Here is a 15,723-nt window from a genome sequence, read left to right on the forward strand (position 1 = left end):
GCAGTTGGCAATACTACCCTGCCAGCACCCCATCATCAAGAGATCTACTCAGTAGTTGCCTTACGACTGACTGTCGCACACATATATATGTACGTCTTCGCAGGCAACACCCCCTGAATGTGCCTGTACATTCGCAGGAGAGTCTTACTTAACCGAATCTTATAGATCTTAGCCTCCTCTTTCCAAAGGTGTTTTTGTTTTTAGCTGTTAGGAATAGTTTTTGATTTACATAGATTTACATAGAAAATCAGACCACACAGACCCCATGGTCCAGACTAGGTGGTCTGTCCTTAAACCTAAGTGATTTTACGTTAATCAGAAGGCTCCAAAACGTTGCATTTCTACTCTAGTTGATATTAAGTTGAAGGAAGGAAGTGACGGTCGAGCTTTTTTTTGAAGGAGTCAATCGTGTTACACTGGACCACTGATGGTGGGAGCTTATTCCATTCTCGTGCAGTCTGAATTTACTTGTCTACATCTGAGTTTTACGCCATTGTTCCTCGTGCACAAAGTGTCATCGATCATAAACAATGTTGATCTGTCTACATTCGTGAAACCATTAAGTATTTTAAAACATTCAATCAGTTTTCCTCGGAGGCGACATTTCTCAAGAGAGAACATGTTAAGGGTGGAAAGCCTTTCTTCGTAGGATTTGTTGCATGAGGAAGGATCATTTTCGTTGCTTGACGCTGAACACCTTCTAGTTTAGCAATGTCCTTGGCATGGTGGGGAGACCAAAACTGTACCGCATATTCCAAGTGGGGTCTGACTAAACTATTGTAGCGCGGAAGTATTACATCTTTATTCTTGAATAAAAAGTTTCTTTTAATGAAGCCCAACATTCTGTTCGCTTTATTTGCTGCATCGATGCATTGCTGTGAGAATTTGAGATTTGACGCGATTTTGACCTCCAAGTCCTTGACGCATTGAACGCTTTCGAGTTTAACGCCGCGCATTTCGTAATCGAACTTCTTATTCCTCGTTCCAACTTGAAGGACCTGGCACTTTTCTACGTTAAAGGGCATCTCCCATCTATCCGACCAAGCTGACATTTTGTGCAAATCCTCTTGGAGGCTTTGCCTGTCTTCGTCAGTGAGAACCGATTTACCAATCTTTGTGTCGTCTGCAAATTTACTAATGCTATTATTGAGTCCAACACAGACACAGAGGTTAAAAGAGCAAGCACTAGCGTCACTTGCTGGTGGTGCTAAAAGCTCGCTGCGAGCGCCAGTCGCACTCACAGCAAAAAACACCCCCTGAACGTGCCTGTATGTTCGCAGGAGAGGCTTACATAACCGAATCTTATAGATCTTGGCCTCCTCTTTCCAATTTTGTTTTTGTTTTGTAGCTGTGATGAATAGTTTTTGAGATACAGCGGAGTAGGCTGGAGTAGGTAGGAAGACACCTACCGAACGGGCGCAAGCCACTCCCGGTGAGGTATATATGGGAGGTGAGAAGGGAGCTGAAGCCCTCCAAAGACCCTTCCCATGTCCTCACTAACCGTTTCCCTATTGTCTCACCAACACCGGAGAGTAGTTCAGCATGCTCTCTAAAGACAGATCCTCTCTTTATCCACACCACACTACATTCACATAACATATACACCTTTTTCCAAAATTCAAAATTCAAAATGGCTCAATTAAGCAATGCCTCGGAGTCCCCGCCTGGGGGGGGGACCACAAATTCCCCCAGGGAGGACTCCCCTTCTGGCTGCCGACCCGAGAGGTGTCTTGATAACTCCTCGAACCTCTTTCTTCTCAATTTCTGCAACATTCGCGGTCTTCGTTCTAATTTTCATTCTGTGGAACATCATCTCTCCTCCTCTAAACCTCACCTTCTCTTCCTTACCGAAACACAGGTTTCTGAGGCAACTGACAGCAATCTCTACTCTGTTCCCTCCTACTATCTCTATCCTAAATTTCAATCCACAGCTGGATGTTGCGCCTCGTCGCGACATCACTTGCTCTCGTGCCCACGACCTTGACTCTTCTGAATTTTCCACCATCTGGTTAAGACTTCACTGTCATTCTATTACTAAATACATCTGTGCTGTTTATCTCACCTAACTCTACCAACTATGTAAAATTCTTTGACTATTTGAATTCTAAAGTGGAGCACATCTTGACCCACTCTCCTTCGCTGAAATCTCCATCCTAAGAGATTTCAATGTTCACCACCAGCTTTGGCTTTCATCCTCTTTCACTGACCATCCTGGTGAACAAGCCTACAACTTTGCTATCCTCAACGACCTAGAGCAGTTGGTCCAGCACCCTACACGTATTCCTGACCGTCTTAGAGATCGCCCAACATTCTAGACCTCTTCCTTACCTCAAACCCTTCTGCTTATTCTGTCAAACTGTTCTCTCCGTTGGGCTCCTCCGATCACAATATTATTTCTGCATCCTGTCCTATCGCTCCTGTACATCCTATGGACCCACCGAAGGCGATGCTTCTGGCATTTGCTTCAGCTCGGTGGGACGACCTGAGGATGTACTTTTCCATTCCGTGGAATGATTATTGCTTCCAGGATAGAGACCCCTCTGTGTGTGCTCAGCGCATCACAGAGGTGATTGTCTCTGGAATGGAGGCATACATTCCTCGTTCTTTCTCTACTCCTCACGCTAAAAAGCCTTGGTTTAATCACGCTTGTTCTCGTGCTGTCAATGATAGAGAGGTAGCTCACAAAAGATACCAGAGCCTTCAAACTAATGCTAATTATGAACTTTACATTTCTGCCCGAAATCGTGCCAAATCTATTCTCCGACTAACCAAAAATTCTTTCATTAATAGAAAATATCAAAACCTTGCTTTCTCTAACTCTTCCCGTGACTTCTGGCATCTAGCCAAAAACATCTCCAACTTCACTTCTTCATCTTTCCCTCCACTCCTCAGTCCTGACGGCAACACTGCCGTCTCATCTATCTCTAAGGCTGAACTCTTCTCTCAAACTTTTCTAATAACTCCACTCTGGACGATTATGGGCTTATTCCTCCTACTCATCCCCCTCTGACTCCTTTATGCCTGTTATAAAGATTCTTCAAAATGATGTTTTCTATGCCCTCTCTGGCCTCAATCCTCAGAAGGCTTATGGACCTGATGGAGTGCCTCTTATTGTCCTTAAAAACTGTGCCTCCGTGCTGTCACCCTGCCTGGTCAAACTCTTTCGCCTTTGGCTGTCAACATCTACCTTTCCTTCTTGCTGGAAGTATGCCTTCACACAGCCTGTACCTAAGAAGGGTGACCGCTCCAATCCCTCAAACTACCGTCCTATTGCTTTACTTTCTTGTCTATCTAAAGCTTTTGAATCAATCCTTAACCGTAAGATTCAAAAGCACCTTTCCACTTCTGACCTTCTATCTGATCGCCAGTATGGGTTCCGCAAGGGCGTTCTACTGGTGATCTCCTAGCCTCTTAACTGACTCTTGGTCATCCTCTCTTAGCCGTTTCGGTGAAACTTTTGCTATTGCGCTGGACATATCAAAAGCTTTTGATAGGGTCTGGCACAAATCTTTGCTTTCTAAACTACCCTCCTACGGTTTCTATCCTTCTCTCTGTACCTTTATCTCCAGTTTCCTTTCTGACCGTTCTATTTCTGCCGTGGTAGACGGTCACTGTTCTTCCCTAAATCTATTAACAGTGGTGTCCCACAGGGTTCTGTCCTATCTCCCACTCTTTTCTGTTGTTCATTGATGATCTTCTTTCCAAAACGAACTGTCCTATCCATTCCTACGCCGATGATTCCACTCTGCATTATTCAACTTCTTTTAATAGAAGACCCACCCTTCAGGAACTTAACGACTCAAGGCTGGAGGCTGCAGAACGCTTAGCCTCAGACCTTACTATTATTTCCGATTGGGGCAAGAAGAACCTGGTGTCCTTCAACGCCTCAAAAACACAGTTTCTCCACCTATCCACTCGACACAATCTTCCAAACAACTATCCCCTATTCTTTGACAACACCCAGCTATCACCTTCCTCAACACTAAACATCCTCGGTCTATCCTTAACTCAAAATCTCAACTGGAAACTTCATATCTCATCTCTTACTAAATCAGCTTCCTCGAGGCTGGGCGTTCTGTACCGTCTCCGCCAGTTCTTCTCCCCTGCACAGTTGCTGTCCATATACAGGGGCCTTGTCCGCCCTCGTATGGAGTATGCATCTCATGTGTGGGGGCTCCCTCACACAGCTCTTCTGGACAGAGTGGAGGCTAAGGCTCTTCGTCTCATCAGCTCTCCTCCTCATACTGATAGGCTTCTACCTCTTAAATTCCGCCTCTCTTTCTATCTTCTATCGATATTTCCACGCTGACTGCTCTTCTGAACTTGCTAACTGCATGCCTCCCCCCCTCCCGCGGCCCCGCTGCACTCGACTTTCTACTCATGCTCATCCCTATACTGTCCAAACCCCTTATGCAAGAGTTAACCAGCATCTTCACTCTTTCATCCCTCACGCTGGTAAACTCTGGAACAATCTTCCTTCATCTGTATTTCCTCCTGCCTACGACTTGAACTCTTTCAAGAGGAGGGTATCAGGACACCTCTCCTCCCGAAACTGACTTATCTTTCGGCCACCTCTTTGGATTCTTTTTAGGAGCAGCGAGTAGCGGGCTTTTTTTTTTTATTAATGTTTACTTTTTTGTGCCCTTGAGCTGTCTCCTTTGCTGTAAAAAAAAAAAAAAATAAAAGAGATCCCCTTCCCCCACTGGGTTGCCCGAGCGCGCTTGAGGGGATAGTCTCGTTGCGAGTGCACTTAGCAAGGAAAGGGTTAATAATGAAATGTCATCTGCCAACCCACTAGGTCAGTGTCTCTTAAGTGGTGGTCTGTGGTGACTTTTTGTGTGGTCCACAGGATGTCCACTGTATTTGGTAATAAACTGGGAAATTAATGTACATAATTTTGAATTTTATTGAATATTCAGAACAGGGAATTAAATCAAAATAAATAACTGACCATTCATTTTATTATATTATTAATATTTAAGAAATATATTGCCAATCTTTAGGTTGCAGTTGCTAAGTAGCACCGAGTCACTATTAGTTTCTAAATTTAAGCTATTATAAAACGAACATCCATGATTTACTGTACGAATAGAGGTGACGAGCCATCTTGTTGATTCCTTTTAGCTACCACGCGACTACATATTACAGTGTAAAGTGCTGTAGCTAATAGCTACTGAACTGCTGAGTTGATTAGTTGTATCATTCGTCCTATGTCCTAACACTATAAAGCTTGTTAGTGAGAAGAGAATCCAAAAGTCTTGTTGCAAGGAAAAAAATAATTAATCAAATTTGGAAGGATAGCATTGGTTAGTTGTATACTCCTGCATAATTTAAAAATCCTGTTTATTATAAATAAATTTCACGGCAAAATGTTAGATACACATCTATACATTTCAGATACGCATCTGTACATTTCAGATACGTATCTATACATTTCCGGGAAATTATGTTTGTAAGAAATATATTTCAGATTAAAATGTTAGCTGGCTATTATTTTATATCATTTCTCGATATTCTGTTTTACAGAAATATATTTCAAACTAAAAAATGGTTCACGATATTTTTTCTATTGGATTGGTAGTCTGTGGCCTGAAACGAGTTGAGAATCACTGCACGAGGTAAAAGACACTTAAAAAAAATTTAAGACACCTGTTCCAGTTTTTCTCATACTCAACCATAGAGCAATGAACTGGTGGGATCACAGCTCAACCTCACATCTACATCAGTTTCATTTGTGTAAAATGTCCAGAAATAAAATTTTCTTTATTATTCCAGATCAACTTCTTAATCTGGCTCTGGTGGCTGGACCACAAGAGCAAATTGATGCAGCGCGCTACTTCTCCTCCTCGGAGCGTCGTCAGTTGCCCAAGGCTGTCATGCTCTATCACAAAGCAGGGCTTCTCTCCAAAGCTGTTGACCTGGCCTTCAAGTCTGGGCAGATCAGTGCTGTGGGTCAAATTGCGGGAGACTTAGATGAAAGTGCAGACCCAGCACTAATACAGAGATGTGCCCAATATTTTATCTCAAATGGGCAGTATGATCGAGCAGTTTCTTTGCTTATCACTGGAAGACAGGTAAATATTATTGCTGCACTTATTTTCTACATAGCTATGAATTTACTTAGGAACAAGGTAATACAGAAATACAAAAATTTCATCTGAGATGCTGCTAAGCACTGCTGTTAATCTATTTATAATGGAATATTTACTCTCTCCCTAGTACTTTGATGCCCTCGATTTGTGTGTGGAGCACAATGTGTGGGTGACGGAGGAGTTGGCGGAGAGGTTTACTTTGCCCAAAGATGAAGAAGCAAGAAATCAGATCCTGGAGAAGGTTGCAGAATGTGCCTATGCTCAAGAAAACTACAAGCTGGCAACCAAAAAATTCACTCAAGCTGGAAACAAGGTCAGTACTCTATTGAATTTTTATATATTCATGTATTATTGCAGTGGTGCTGAGGAGCTACTTTCTGTTTTGAGGTGGCTGTGGTGGTACAGAAATGGTGGCCATCCATGTAACCAGGTGCAAGGTTTACTTTTTGAGGTTTCTGTGTGTGGACTCCTGGAACATCCTGATCCTCTCGGAGGATCACCAACCGCCTCACCTGATGTAGGAGCGGAGAAGGCTGAAGCTGGATATAGTGGCACTGGGAGACAAGGAGGTCAGGCAGTGGAGGTCCAAATGACCAATAGTACCCACCTTAGGGGGTAGCAGTAAGCATCTCCAACCAACTCCAGCCATTTGTTGGAGAGGCTATTCCGATCAGTGAACATACACATGCCCCCTGCTATTCGCAGGTTCATTACTTGTGAATTTGCATATTCACAGATTTTCCCCAGTTGCACAAAGGCTGTGACACAGGAATCTTCACGTCACCCCTCCAAAAGTCTATGGATCCTTGGTCCGCCAGGAGATGATTCGGCAGTTCCTAAGAAAAGGATGGTGTATACTTGCATAAAGCAATGTAAAATATCAAATAGCATCATTCATTAGCTGTACATGCTATCAGTTGTACTGTACTTTATATAAACTTCTTACAAATTGGTACTAATTAAAATTCACTTCAATGTGAGGCACTCACTGCAAAATCTCTACCACTTCCTTCTTAAATTTAGGTGCTGAAGCATATCATGCAATGCAAATTATTTACTAATGAATGCTTCCTTCTATAGAAATCAGGTGATAAAAATATGAAATGGTAATAAAAAGTGTATCATAGCTACAAGCAGCTGTTCAGCTGATCCTAAAGAAGCTGCCACCGTGTCGGCGCAGCAGTACATCTGGGTAGGTATCAGTACTGTGGTTTTGGCACTGTTAGTACCAGTCCTGGTACCACTAGCTGCCCAGCCCTACTGCTGCAGTGACACATCATTTATTTATTTATGATTATTAGCTGAACAGCTGCTTACAGTTATGAAATAGTTTTTATTAAGTTTCATATTTCTATTACCTGGTCTTGGCCCAGGAGACCTCACGTACCAAGGGCTAGATCTACTTATGCAGTGCCTAGAGAGCCATCACCAGAACCTCAAGCAAATTTGCAAGGATTACTGCATTCGTGGCAAAAAAAGTCAGTGACCCTGGTCCACAAGTCTGCCTAGTATGGACTGGGTGCCTATGTAGTGCGGCGACTATGCCTGATGAACGAGCCTCCCATAACCCACTTAGCCAGGGGGGTACCTCTTTGGCCGACTCGGTAAGGAGTGGTTCTCCCGTCACGCTGGTCGCGGGTTCAATCCCAGGCAGCCGGGGAATACCCTCTCCTTGTTGTGATTAATTTCTTGTGTGTTTCAATACACGCAGAGGACGTGTAGGAAAATAGAAAAAAGAGAAAATAAAATCCCGGGGCATGACAGTGGTGGCATAGCGGTGGCATCCTATCCTGCGGTTCTGTTGAGTTTCCCCGAAGGGGTAACAGGTAGGATGGCCCATGCTCTCCGAGGGTAATAGAAAATGGGAGTTGGAAGTATGTTTCTACAGGGACGTTGTGGAATAGTGAACCGATAGTGGTCACTGTCTAAGGTCTCAACACACAGAAATTAATCTACATAGAGGGGAAAGTCGTGTAGTGCGGCAACTATGCCTGATGAACGAGCCTCCCATAACCCACTTAGCCAGGGGGGTACCTCTTTGGCGAACTCGGTAAGGAGTGGTTCTCCCGTCACGCTGGTCGCGGGTTCAATCCCAGGCAGCCTGGGAATACCCTCTCCTTGTTGTGATTAATTTCTCGTGTTTTCGATACACGCAGAGGACGTGTAGGAAAATAGAAAAAAAGAGAAAATAAAATTCCGGGGCATGACACCTAGTACCCAGTCCATACAAGTGTTGAAAAGTGACGGGGTAAAGACACAGCCCTGCCTCACTCCTGCATTCACGGGAATAAAGCTACACATGTTCCCACCACAATTCACAGCACGTGATGGACCAGGGGGCAGCAGGAGAGTAGGGAATGCTTGAGACTGGTGTCTATTAATGTGAATGGGTTAGGTGATGAAGAAAAAAGGAGAGGGATGATTGAAAATTTTGTGAATGGTAGAGTGGATGTGTTGGGAGTGATTCGCATATTAGAGGAACTGGTATGAGTGATGGTAGAGAGGGTACGTGGGAGGGTGTGCCTGGGGGGGTTGTATGAACGGGGATAGATGAGAAGTATAGAGGCAGGAGTAAGGAAGGATGTGCTATTGTGATGTCTGAAAGAGTGTGGAATGGTGTGACTGATTATGGTTGGAAGGGATCAAGAATTGTGTGGGTGAAAGGAAAAGTAGGGTTTAGTAAAGTATTGTTGTGCTCCACTTGTCTACCCCTCACACAGGCAGACAGGTGCTCTCCCAATTACTTAAACTGGGCTCGCTATGGAAAACACAGTGCTCCCACGAGGCGGACAGCAGACACAAAGACACTCCGGCGGACACACTCGCACACACCCACAGAGCACACAGCGAGGCACAATTAAATACAGGGCGGACTTTCTTGGGGTTTACTAAGCAACTTATAAGTCCAAGGGGGAGGCAGTCAAGGCACAAATCACAGGCGATTAAGTCCTACGGCACAGAGCACAGGCGAGCGCGTCCTTTGTCTTCTCTCCGTCTCCACTCTTCCTCGCCGCATGACGTCCCTCTCCAGCCCGCCCCCTCAACGGGGCCGCAGGGAACCCTCATTATGTCACGTGGCGCCAATTACAATTTAAACTAAGCTAAGCCTTGGCGTAACACTACCCCCCCCTTAAGCGCAGGCGACCCGCCTCGCCAACTTAACAAAACAAACAAAACATAACTGGGGAACTAAACAAATCAGTCTGTATCAAAATCTGTAAGCCATCCTGGCCTCCTCCTCTCACGTCTTGGTCGTCGCGGTGGAGGTGAGGGCGAGGGAGAGGCAGCGGGCTGGTCCAGGTCACCAGCAGAGCCGGCCTCCAGGTCGGCGTCTCCACCTGCCTCCTCCTCCACATCATCCGCGACCTCGGCGTCCACGGGTCAAGTTCTGCCCGGTCCTCCTCGTCACTACTGGGGTAGTCAGGGTCCTCCTCAGCGCCAGTACCCCAGGAGTAACGGCCCGGCCCATGGTAGCGCCAGAGCCGGTCAACGTGGACGACAGAGGAGCGTTTGCGGCCCCTCCTGATGCGGTAGGTGACAGCGGACAGGACTGCAATCACCGTGTAGGGCCTCCCAGGACTCTGCAGCCGGTGATAACCCTTTCTTCCGGCGAGGGTTATGCAGCCACACTCTGTCACCCACCGCATACCTCACGTCCGCATGCGGCGATCGTAGTAGTCCTTCATCGCCTGGCCTGCCACTCTGAGCTTGCCGCGCACCTGGTGATGGACCTCGACCAGGTTCTCCTGCAGCGCGGCAGCGAAGCCAGAGGTGACAGTCGGCAGGCCCACGTCCGGCGGCCGCCCGTCGCCAGATCCACGGGGAGTCTGAGCTCGCGGCCAAACATAAGACGTGCGGGTGTATAGTCAGTGGCCTCGTGCACAGCGGACCGGTACGCCATCAGCATTGCGGGCAACTTGACGTCCCAGTCCTCCTGGTTTGCCCGCAATACCAGCCAACTGCTGTGCGAGCGTCCGGTTGAACCGCTCCACCATCCCGTCCGACTGCGGGTGGAGTGGCGTCGTTCGGGTCTTCCGCACTCCCAGCAAGTCGCAGCACTCACGGAACACACGGGACTCGAACTCACGGCCCTGGTCTGAGTGCAGTTCTGACGGCACACCGAACCGGGTGAAGCACTCGTTTACTAGGACACTCGCCACTGTTTCAGCCTCGTGGTTCGGGAGCGCATACGCCTCAGGCCACTTCGTGAAGTAGTCCACCACGACGCATACGAAACGGTGCCCCGGGGCGTCATGGGCAGCAGGCCAGCAATATCTACAGCAACCCGCTCCATTGGCGCCCCACGCTGTACAACTGAAGCGGAGCCCGATTCCGGCGTGTGGGGCCCTTTTCGCACTACAAACGACACAGGCACGAAACCACTCGAAAACGTCTTTCCGCATAACGACCCACAAGAAGCGCTGGCTCAGACCTTTAAGGGACTATTTCTCGCCCAAGTCGCCACAAGTAACACCGGCGTGCAACTCCCGTAACACCTCAGCACGCTTTGCACGGGGTACCACCACTACCCAGGCGTCTCTGCCCTCCGCCTAACACCTCCCAGCGCTTTACTAGCACTCCCCACCGGTCCAACCGCAGCGTCTCCCACTGGTCGACGAGGCACTTAGTGGCAGGACTCTCCGCCGACACTTCCTCCCACCGGGGTCGCTCCCCGCTGGCCCTGAGCCAACGCACTACAGGAGCAAGAGCGGGTCTGCGCTCTGTGCCTCACGCCACCGGTCGTTGCCTTCAGTGGCGTTGGCAGGCACTGTTAAGCGTCGGCAAACAGGGTCAGGGTCCCGACGCGCCTGGTGTGAGTAGCTTGCCTCGCACGGGCTCTGACTCACGGCGTCAGGTCCTTCAGGGACGGAATGTGAGCTACCTGCCTCACACGGGCGTCGAGTCACAGGGTCGGGGTCCTTGCTAGCACAGTGAGAGCAACCTGCCTCACACGGGCGCCGGCTCAAACTATCGGCGTTGCTGTGCACACGACCCGGGCGGTGAACAATCCGGTAGTTGAACTGCTCGAGCCTTCCCAACCACCTCGCCAGCTGACCCTCCGGCGCCTTCAGTGTTTTCAACCACTGCAGGGCAGCGTGGTCGGTCGGACGGTGAACTCAGCGCCGTAGAGGTACGGCTGGAAGTGCTCGAGACTGTTTACTACTGCCAGCAGCTCCTTCCTGGTCACGCAGTAGTTGCGTTCAGGCCTACTGAACTTGGCGCTGTAGTAGGCCACCACGTGCTCCCTTCCATCCTTCACCTGCGACAAGACAGCCCCGATGCCCTCCGCACTGGCGTCGGTGTCAAGCAGGTAAGGAGCTTCAGGTTGGGGTACGGCAGGACCGGCGCCTCCACAAGGGCCCTCTTCAGGCCGTCGAACGCAGCCTGGCACGCCTCGTCCCACTCGAAAGGCACTCCTTTACGAGTGAGGCGGTGTAGGGGCGCCGCGATGGTGGCGAAGTCCTGCACGAAGCGACGGTAGTAGGTGCACAGACCCAAGTAGCTCCTGACCTCAGCTACGTTAGTGGGCCGAGGCCAGTCTGCTACTGCTGCCACTTTCTGCGGGTCTGTGCGCACGCCGTCCTTGCTGACGACATGCCCCAGGAACGGCACCTCGTACTGGAAGAGGGAGCACTTCTTGGGGCTGAGCTTGAGGTTAGCCTTCCTCAGGCGTTGCAGGACCTCCTCCAGCCTCCCCAGCTCCTCCTCGAAGGTGCCTCCGTAGACGATGACGTCGTCGAGGTAGATGAGGGCCGTCCTCCACTGCAGGCCGTCCAGCACCCGCTCCATCAGACGTTCAAAACAGCCAGGGGCGTTGCAGAGGCCGAAGGGCATGACATTAAACTGCCACAAGCCCTGCCCGAAGGAAAGGCTGTCTTCGGCTTGTCCTCTTCGGCCATCTCCACCTGGTGGTAGCCCGACTTCAGGTCGAGCGTGGAGAACCACCTCGCCCCTACCAGCGCGTCCAAGGTGTCGTCGATCCTCGGCAGGGGGTAGGAATCCTTCACAGTCACGTCATTCAGTGCCCGGTAGTCCACACAGAAGCGTTGTGTGCCGTCCTTCTTCTTAACCAGGACTACCGCTGAAGACCACGGACTGTCGGACTTCTCGATCACCCCCTGATTTGCCAGGTCGTTGACGGTGCGCTGCATCTACTCTCGTCGGGCAGGTGCGATACGTCGAGGGTACACTTGATGGGCGCGCTGGTTCCAGTGTTGATGCTGTGTTTCACCAGCGACGTGCGGCCCAAGTCCAAGTCGCCCCGGCTGAACACGTCTGAGTACTGCGTCAAGGTGTGGCGCACCCTCTCCGCCTGCGACTCCGTCAGGTTAGCGGAGCCCCTGAGCGCCAGGTCTTCAAGGAAGTCAGGCAGCACTCCCTCCGCAGGCGTAGACGCACTCTTCGACGGCTGTTCAGCTCGCTCCACCTCTTCACATGTGCCTAGTCTGGCACCAGCGGGTAGTCGCCGAGCCTCGTCAGAGAAGTTAGCAACGAGTACTGTCACTAACTCCTCCCCCGCTCCCACGAGGCTCCTCCCGACTGCCACACCGTCAGTCAGGTGCAGGTTTTCTGAGGGTTCTACTATGCCTTCCGCGTCGTGCATCACCCTCGACAGTCGACACTGGACTCGTCGCTCCGTCCTGGGGGCAAGGTGCAGTCGCTCGGCCGTCACTACCTCGGCACAACCGACTTCCGGAAGCCAGGGCACCTCTTGTCCGTGCACCCACATCCGCTTCCGTCCAAAGTCGATACATGCGCCAGTCTGCACCAGGTAGTCAAAACCGAGCAAGCCCTCTTCATCCAGGTCGGCGGCGTACACTGGCAGCCGCTCTTCTGCGCCGCCCACGCCGACACGAGCCACTACAGGCCCTTGGAGTGCCACGCAATGCCCCGTCACGCCGCACAATCTCTGCGGGGCGTCTGGGAGCCGCTCAGCGTCCAGCAACTCGGGGCGCAACAGGGTCTTTTCAGCCCCGGTGTCGACTGTCAGGCGGCAAGACTTACCGTCTACGTTGCCCTCCACCTGCACCGAACTAGTGGTATGGCGGCATCTTACACAAGTGGGGGCGTGTCGACCTTGGCAGGCTGGGTAGTCGCCCCCTTGTCCAGCCCGCTGCTGTTTCCCGCCTGCGCCACTTGCTTCGGCTTGGGGCAGGCGCTGGAGCGGTGATCAGACTTGCCGCAGTCCTTGCAGCAAGTCTGGAAGTCCCCAGACTTCGGCCGGTCGAGGGAACGCGTCCTTCGCCCCCTCGGACACCGGTCGCGTCTGTGGCCCTTCTCACCGCAGCCCCAGCAACGGCCACCAAACTCGGGGCTCGTCTCCCTCGACGCCGCCTTACGCTCGAACTTCGCCTTCCGGCCTCGCACGTCGTTCCGAGGCTTGGCGTAGTCAGCGAGGCGGCTTGACGTCTTGAGAAACGCCTCGAACTCCATGGCCCTCGCCAAAGCCACCTGCAGGTCACCAGGGTGGGCTTGCTTTACGTAGATCTGCAGCTGGTGGTCCTGCAGAGCATCTACGAAGGCGTCACGGGCGAGGACGGTCGTCATGTCTTCACCAGCAGCCGGATAAGCCCGCCTCACAAGGGCCTCCACATCTTGCGCCAGTTGTGACAGCGTCTCGCCCTTCTGCCTCGCCCTCTTCTTCAGCTGAGCCCTGTACACCTCAGCCTGGTGACTGTGCCCAAAGCGGCGCTGCAAGGCTTCCGACAGGCTGGTAAAGGAAGCTTGCTTGGTGGCTGGAAGGTGGCTGAGAATCTCGAGTGCCGGGCAGGGTTGCCAACTCTTGTACGACAGGCATTACCAAGTTCGACTCCAGTTATTACCAGATTCGTCATTTCATTACCAAACTTTTTAATTATTGCTAATTATAGATCCAATGTACATACAAGTTACACGAATAATGCTACTGACTGGGATAAGAAAACTGTGATAAGAAATAAACTGTGAGAGATGCCATGGGACAGATCAGCTGGTGAGTGGATCCAGAGGCAAGAGTTGGGAGTTATTCGTACAGAGCATTAAGGCCATCATCCTTACTACTCTGACAATCTTGACTTCTTGTATGTTCATACATACCAACATTGAATTTCTCTAACATGCTTTCAGTAATTATTAGATCTTTACAACAATCAAGGTTGTGCGTATCCTCAAAATAGCCTCCAACATCTTATGTTTCATTCGATTTCGCACTTTTGTCGTGTTGTCCGTGGGCCTGTAAGAGCCCCGTCCCATACTGGAACTGAACGTGTCTAGCGCCTCTCTCTCTCTCTCTCTCTCTCTCTCTCTCTATATATATATATATATATATATATATATATATATATATATATATATATAATTTTTATTCCTATTTCTTTACATATTCACTTATTACCAAATTTTTACACTCCCATTACCAGATTGCCAAAACACAGTAATTCATTACCAAACTCGTTTTTTATTACCAGATTGTGGTAAATCTGGTAATGAAAACTGCCAGTTGGCAACCCTGGTGCCGGGCCCCGCAGCGCCGTTGCCAGCTGCAGCGCCTTTTCTTCCTCAGTCCACCCTTGAGCTGTTGCGAGCATGACGAACTGAGCAACGTAGGCCTCCCAAGCTACCTTGCCGTCATACTCAGCCGGCTTACGCCTGCGGTGGTCGTGGGAAGGAAACGAACGAGCAGGGTAGAAGGCAGGCACTCGGGGCAAGAAAGGAGGCAGGGTAGGGTCTAGGTGAGGAGGCGAGGGTGGCGGGCTGTTTGGCAACAGTGGCGGGGCCGCCGCTCGCGCCCCGCCGCAGCCCACGCCAGCCGCTGAGCCCCGACCGTGACCCCCGGCCAGACACGCCAGGCCCGGAGGCCCAGAGAATGCACTGCGTGGCCTCAGCGAAGCTTGACACTGCCCCCAATCACACAAAGGCTCACTCTGCACTTCCTCTGGGGCAGCACACACGGCAGCCTGCCTCGCCTCAAACCTTACCTCCCGCACCTCACCTCTCAGTGCCTCTAGGCCCCTCTGTAGCTCACCCCGGACCTCCTCGCAGGCCTGATCGGTATACTGCCGTGCCTCCTGCCGCACAGAAGCCAAACTTGCTTGTAGTGCCTCCTCAAGCCTGCTGGCCTGTGCCTCGGAGCGCTCGGCCTGCTCACGGCCTGCTCCTCAAGCCTGCTGGCCTGTGCCTCGGAGCGCTCGGCCTGCTCACGGGCCAGCTGGTCTGTGCGTGCGGCCTGCTGTGCCTGCTTTTGACCTTGAAGCGTTATTTCTTGCCTCAAGCCAGCCAACATTGAGGCAATTAACTCCAGCTGACCAGGCTTAGCGTCTTCATCAGCCTCAAGGTCACCACTACCCCCACCACTCGCTCCGCCAGCCGCACCGTGCTCGCCGAGCTCCATTGTGCCCGAGGCGTCACTCTTTGTCTGCCCGTCCACTCACAGCACAATTTCCATCCCACTCCTGACACCACTGTTGTGCTCCACTTGTCTACCCCTCACACAGGCAGACAGGTGCTCTCCCAGTTAAACTGGGCTCGCTATGGAAAACACAGTGCTCCCACGAGGCGGACAGCAGACACAAAGACACTCCGGCGGACACACTCGCACACACCCACAGAGCACACAGCGAGGCACAATTAAATACAGGGCGGACTTTCTTGG

General features: G+C 50.6%; 1 protein-coding gene across 1 annotated transcript in view; it reads left to right on the forward strand.

The window, feature by feature from the left end:
- The window catches only part of LOC126994179 (intraflagellar transport protein 140 homolog), a 39,555-nt gene that overhangs the window by 13,414 nt on the left and 10,418 nt on the right, over positions 1-15,723 (forward strand). Inside the window, exons 21-22 of the mRNA XM_050853427.1 lie at positions 5,776-6,074; positions 6,220-6,405. Of these exons, the coding sequence (XP_050709384.1) occupies positions 5,776-6,074; positions 6,220-6,405 (485 nt within the window). The remainder of the gene's footprint in view (positions 1-5,775; positions 6,075-6,219; positions 6,406-15,723) is intronic.

The sequence above is a fragment of the Eriocheir sinensis genome, unplaced genomic scaffold (assembly GCF_024679095.1).
Source record: "Eriocheir sinensis breed Jianghai 21 unplaced genomic scaffold, ASM2467909v1 Scaffold739, whole genome shotgun sequence".
Lineage (NCBI taxonomy): Eukaryota > Metazoa > Arthropoda > Malacostraca > Decapoda > Varunidae > Eriocheir > Eriocheir sinensis.